The 6,000-nt window shown below is 42.5% G+C and overlaps 1 protein-coding gene across 1 annotated transcript in view; it reads right to left on the bottom strand.

The window, feature by feature from the left end:
* Positions 1 to 574: 574 nt before the first annotated feature.
* The window catches only part of LOC131467016 (vasorin-like), a 29,306-nt gene continuing 23,880 nt past the window's right edge, over positions 575 to 6,000 (bottom strand). The window contains exon 2 of the mRNA XM_058640689.1: positions 575 to 5,719. Coding sequence (XP_058496672.1) covers positions 3,599 to 5,698 — 2,100 coding nt within the window. The 5' untranslated portion in view covers positions 5,699 to 5,719 and the 3' untranslated portion in view covers positions 575 to 3,598. The remainder of the gene's footprint in view (positions 5,720 to 6,000) is intronic.

Here is a 6,000-nt window from a genome sequence, read left to right as displayed (position 1 = left end):
GTTCATAAAGGGACACATCTTCTAGACAGATGTGATCAGTTTTACACGAGCAACAAGAGTGTGTTAATTTTGAAATTTATACGGTATAAAACACTATTTTTTTAGTCTGACAGGGCCAAAAAATGGAAACTTTGTACAGGTCTTCTTCCAACTCTTTCCTCTGGCGACAAAGATGCTGATTCACCGGCTTCCTGCAACAGCACAAGTGAAATTACCGTCATAACCACAACTTCTCAGCTTTCAGAAACCGTTGGAATTTTATCTGATTGCACAAACTGTCGCGTTTATTGTTTTTAGCAGGGATGGCACAATACCACTTTTTGTCGTTTCTGCCGATAATAATAATCAGTGCAACGTGTAGTGAGCCAGCATGCGCTGCACATTAACTCTCACTTAGAAACTGCGAACGTCTACAAACTCATTAAAGGGAAAACTGCTCACGCCGTCACTCCTGAGCTCATTAACATGCACATAACTGCACCATTAAAAAACATATAAAACTCTGTCGAAACTTCAGCCAGGCACCATTCATGGAAATAAACACACACACACACACACAAAACCCACGGGCGTATTATCATTAAGGCATTTTTAATACTGCTCTTTTCTCAGCATTCTTGCAAACATGTACACAAAGACGTAACCCAACAAACATGAAACAACAGTGAAAGAAAAAAAAAGAAAAAGAAAACTTCTCCCCCTGAATAAACAAGGGAAAGTTACCGTAGCAAAGCATGATGAAGATATTTCAAACATTTCCTGTCTCTGCTCAACTGTCCAGAGCCGCTAGAGTGTCTTCCAGTTGATATATTAAGGGGAAGCGGAGAGTATATCAGCATCTGTGTCTGTGTTTACACTGGAATATTGACAGAGTGAAGAAAGTTGAGAAGCCAGAGAACAGTAGGTTGATTTTGGACAGTGCTGGAGTGAAGTGCACGGACTCAATAATTGTGAGGAGGAAGAAAAAGAGAAACACACAGACAGACAGACACATACACACCTGATCATACCAACTGATATCTAATGTTTCGACTGTTTAATGACCACAAACTAATAAAATAAAAGGCCTGAACTGGCTAAATTGAAGCCATTACATTTCATGTTTCTTCATCTTTAGTTGTTAAATAATACAATGTCTTGTGAGGCAAAATAAAGGCCCTTTTGTTCCTGAAATACACATCAGAATGTAACACTACACGCTCTCAGTGCAGCTAAAGTATATCTCTGGTAAACCTGTTGTACTTTTGCCATTTTCATGATCGGAAAAGAAAAAGGAGGAGTGACATTCCAGAGCTTCAGACAAGGAAGAAAACACAACAGAGAAAAACAATAAATACCTTGGAATGGTGCTTTTCACAGTCTGGTTGGCAGTAAACAAGCAAAACATGTCTCCAAACACACAAGAAGTCAACAGTCAAACACAGAATGATTAAAGTAGAGGCATAGAAAATGAGTGCGAGGATGTGTGACAACAAATCTGCAGCCACAGTTTCCTCCCATATACAAAGACATGCAGGTTCAGCGGCAGAGTGCAACGCCTGTGCTTCTAGTGGTTCCAGGTGTATTCAATTCTAATGCATTCATTTTCTTTGTGGTCTGTCCTCTTCCAGACCCCCACAGCGGTCGGTGGTTTGTGCCAAAATTCTTCACATGAGACCAGAATCTGGCAAAACCCTGCACCATTGTGTTACCATTTTCCCGGACCTGTAACTGTGAACCACCCAATAATGAATTGATATTAATATTAATATCAATATTAGTTGATTTTTCTGTGATTGTGACCATCTACCTTTCTACATTTTTACATTCTGTGATTTATATGTTTCCAGTCTTTGAGTCCTTTGAGGCAAGCTGTGTTTGTGATGTTGGGCTATATACATAACTATTGACCAATGACTATTATTGTTTGGTCGCTGTTTAACACTTAAATGTCTTTGTGGCATAAATAAAATCATAAAACTGCATCCTGGTGGCCAAGTGTGTAGCACAGTAAAGGTAAGGCCTATATGTGTCCAAGTTAAGCTCATCTTGCAACTCTAATCTGTCCAGACTTTATCCTAACTCTTGCCTTATGTCAGATCCAATTTTCTTTCAGTCCTCCAAAAAGGTGTATAGTGTATCAGTGTATAGGCAGGACACAGTAGGTAACTAATGGATGCAGAGATGAACTGCAGAGATGAACTGAAATGATACCGTTGGCAGCACCGAAAGGAAACAACTGGTGTCTAAAAATGCACTGTGTGGCAAAATAAGGCCTTTGAACACATTTTTGGAAGCTTTGGCAGTCAAAAGAGTCTGAGGTTGGTCTTAACCGTGTCTTTAAGAAGCGGGCGGCAGACCTAGCAGAGAGAGAATAAAGTGTCTCACACTTGGAAGATATATTTATATACAATGTAAAGATCTTTTCAGAAAAAAAAAAGAAAATAGTTTCTAGTCTGCACTCACACTTCTGAGCTCAGGAAAATGCATGATTTAAGCTCTTTTAAGGGGGAAAAATTAGTAAAGTTAAACAGTCAACAATTGCAACACTGAAGGAACATTTACAGCACAAAAAAAGAAAACAATACAAATACAAAAACCACATGACAAAAACAGAACATCATGATATCTGCTATAGAAAATAAAAACAGTCTTCTCATCACGGCACAGAACAATGCAGGCAAAACGGCTTTTCATTCAGTCCATTTATCTTTCACAGCAAATTTATCTCCTGTGGAGCCAGACGCTTTTGGATGTGTGGAGAGAATTATTGTGGATCTGTTGATGCTGAAAAATCCAAAGCTGTGTTTGAATAAACTTTCAGATTAGATAATGTCAATGGCAAAATGTGGAATCTAGGCAGCTTTTATTGTCTTTTTAAAAAACAAAAAACAAAAACAGCATTTCTTATGTGACCATCAATCTTCTAGCAGTTCCTGACAAAAGAACAGGACCAAAGAAAGGAAAGGCAATATCCTTTTTTTTTTTCAGTGCAACTTCTTCTTTACTGATTCCCATGGAGGAGATGGAGTTGATTGAAACCCCCATTTTGCACCAGGACCTCTGGTCCCGGCAAGTCAATAACTGCATCCCTGTTTTCATTGAAAGAGTAATTTCCTCCACTTCCGTAGCCCAAACGCTGAGGCATTTTTGTCCTCACTGTATCTCCCAAATCCAGCAATGGGGTTACAGCTCATTTACATAGTTTCTTTTATAACAACAACAACAAAATAAAAATGAGCTGTTGAATACAGTTGTGTGAATGCATAAAGGCACTTCCATGTTTACTCTGCTACGTAGACCAGTCTGGTTGATTGCACTTAGTTAAATCACTTGTTTAGGTCTCATCACCCTCAAACTCAGACTTTATCCTGTTATAGTGGTTTTGCACATTTCTGATATGCAATGCAATCTTCATCATTCAGTATCATATGGTAACTTAAAAACTGATGAGCCATTTTGTAGTGTCATGGTAGACGAGTTCCAGTAAGTGCCACTTTCCAAATTGTGGATATTTGAAAATTGGGATGAAATCTACATTGGAAACCACTATCTCTCAAGTACTGATGGACGAACCCGCTCTCCACAATCTTTCCAAGTGTTTGTAATTTATTGCATCTTAAAAGTAAGATGGCTTTAGCGTTGCTAGATTGTTATTTGATGGGCAGTGTTCCTGCATCAATGGTACCTCGTAATCCAAGTTCCCATTTTGTTGCAAGGATGGAGGTGGCTGAGGAGTGTGACAGAGGTCAATCTCTGGCTGTTTCTGGTGAAGTGTGCCATTCCCCCCATTCTCCAGACAGGCCTTGAACCCATCCAGCTCCATTGGGTCAGGGTCGGCTGGACCCAGCTCCAGCTCCTTTCCTGCCTTGGCCTTTCTCCTCTTCCGCAGACAGATGATCGTCCCAGCAACCACGGCCAACCCCAGTACAAGTGCCAAGGCAGCCAGAGCAGGGATCAAAGTATATGTGACCTGGCTCTGTGTCTCCACTCTGGACTCTACAGATGTTAATGGAACACTTTCAGTGTGAGCCTCCGTGCAGGACCCCGTTTCTACAGAGCTGTTTGCCCTTGAGTTGACTCTCAGCGGACTGGCACATATTGAGTATGTACAGTTGGGTCTCAAACCACGCAAGGTGTACTCAGGGTAGGATGCTGGGACACTCAGGATAATTGGGCGGTGGTCAGGCCCTGAGAGGTTACGGTAGGTCAACCGAATGCCACGGATGTGTGGCCGCGTTTCAATGAAGCGGTGCAGGTCAAGCAGGATAGATGTGGAGGTCACCTGCCGTGAGCTGATGGCATCCTGTTCAGGCACTACAGAGGTAACAACCAATACTTCTGTTGCTGGTGGTTTTGGTGGCTTAGTAACTTGATCCACATTTTCACAGTAGTAGCCTGAGGTTTCTGAAGGACACAGACAGCTGAGTTGACCCAGTGGGTCAAAACTACAAGTGCCCCCATTTAGGCAGATATTTGGTGGGCAGAATTGCTGCTCATATTCCCCACTCGGGGAACTTGGGGAGACTGAAGGTTCAAGTGTAACCTTTGAGGAGACTGTTATCTCACTGGGTGGTGGAGGGGGAGGGATAGCATTGGTATGAGTGATTTCTGAAGGTGTGCTGAGCATCTGAGGAGCAAGAGTACTTCCAGTTGCGGAGCCAGTCAGCACTGTTGTGGTAGGTGGACATCCGAAATCTTTGTGCTCCAGCGATGACAGCATCTTTCCAGCATTAACAAGGGGGAAGTGACATCTGGTTTCTTCAGGCCTCGAAAGAATACCACCCCTCTCTTTTAGCCAAAGAGAGAACCAAGCTAATGGGCATAAGCAGATGAATGGATTCTCAGCTGCTGTCAAGTGCGTCAATCTAGGGAACATCTGAAAAAAATTCTGGGGGAAACCTTGGAGATTAAGTCCACTAAGGTCCAGTTCTTGAAGTCCAGTCAATTCCTGGAAGTCCTCCATTTTGAGTTCACCAAATGGGTTGGCTGCAAGGCTGAGCTTGATCAGCCCCTTGAAGGAATCTTGCTTCAGGACCTGTGGCACCTCAGTGAACTGGTTCATGGAGATGTCAAGCTCATGGAGATTCCCAAGGGAAGCTATGAGATCATCATCCACAGTGGTAAGCCCCATAGATGCCAATTTAAGGGCCTCCAGGTGAGGAGTCCGGAGGTCTGAAGGACCAAGGGTAGGGATGTTATTGTTGCTGAGATCTAGAAGCAGAAGTCTTGGGAAATTAAGGGATGGCAGAGATGAAAGGTGGTTCCCTTGGAGCTTCAGTTCCAGCAGCATTTCTAAACCATCAAAAGCTTCCAAATGGATACTTTGAATACGATTTGCATGGAGATAGAGTCTCTCGAGCTGAACCAACCCAGAAAAAGCGTCTTTGGAAATGTGAGTAATGTGGTTAGAGGACAGGTCCAAGTTCTTCATCTTTGACAGCATCTCAAACACTCTGTCTGGAATCTCTGTCAGTTCATTCTGGCTCATATCTAGCATCTCCAATTCCGCCAGGCCTTTAAAGTCATTTTGGGACAAAATGTTGATGCCATTGTGAAAGATGTAGAGTTCTATGGTTGTGGTGGGGACACGGGGCACGGTGCCTGAGCGTCGCTGAATGCAGAATATAGCGCCGTGGCGTTGGCACGAACAGTCTTCGGGGCAGTCTGAGGACACCAGACCAGATGAGAGGAGCAAGAGCAGGAAGTAACGTAACATGGTGACGTCAGGCCAGAAACTCTGAAAGACAAATGACAGAAAACGTTCATGTTAGTCAGTATTCATGAACTAAGGGGGTCATAAGTAACAGTAGGGTTTTACAATGTAAAACAAATTGAGACATAAAATAGATTTTATCATCATTGAACTACAGATAAATATGTCAATCCATAAAACTAGCAGTGGAATTCACTTCAGCCCAAAGTGTCACATTCAAGACAGTCAGCACACATATCAGCAAACGAACCCTTGCTTTTACACTCATTTAAACATACAGACAGCAACACTAGCTGGGATACCCA

This window comes from Solea solea, chromosome 10 (assembly GCF_958295425.1).
Source record: "Solea solea chromosome 10, fSolSol10.1, whole genome shotgun sequence".
Classification (NCBI taxonomy): Eukaryota; Metazoa; Chordata; class Actinopteri; order Pleuronectiformes; family Soleidae; genus Solea; species Solea solea.
This window is presented reverse-complemented; position numbering and strand designations above follow the sequence as displayed.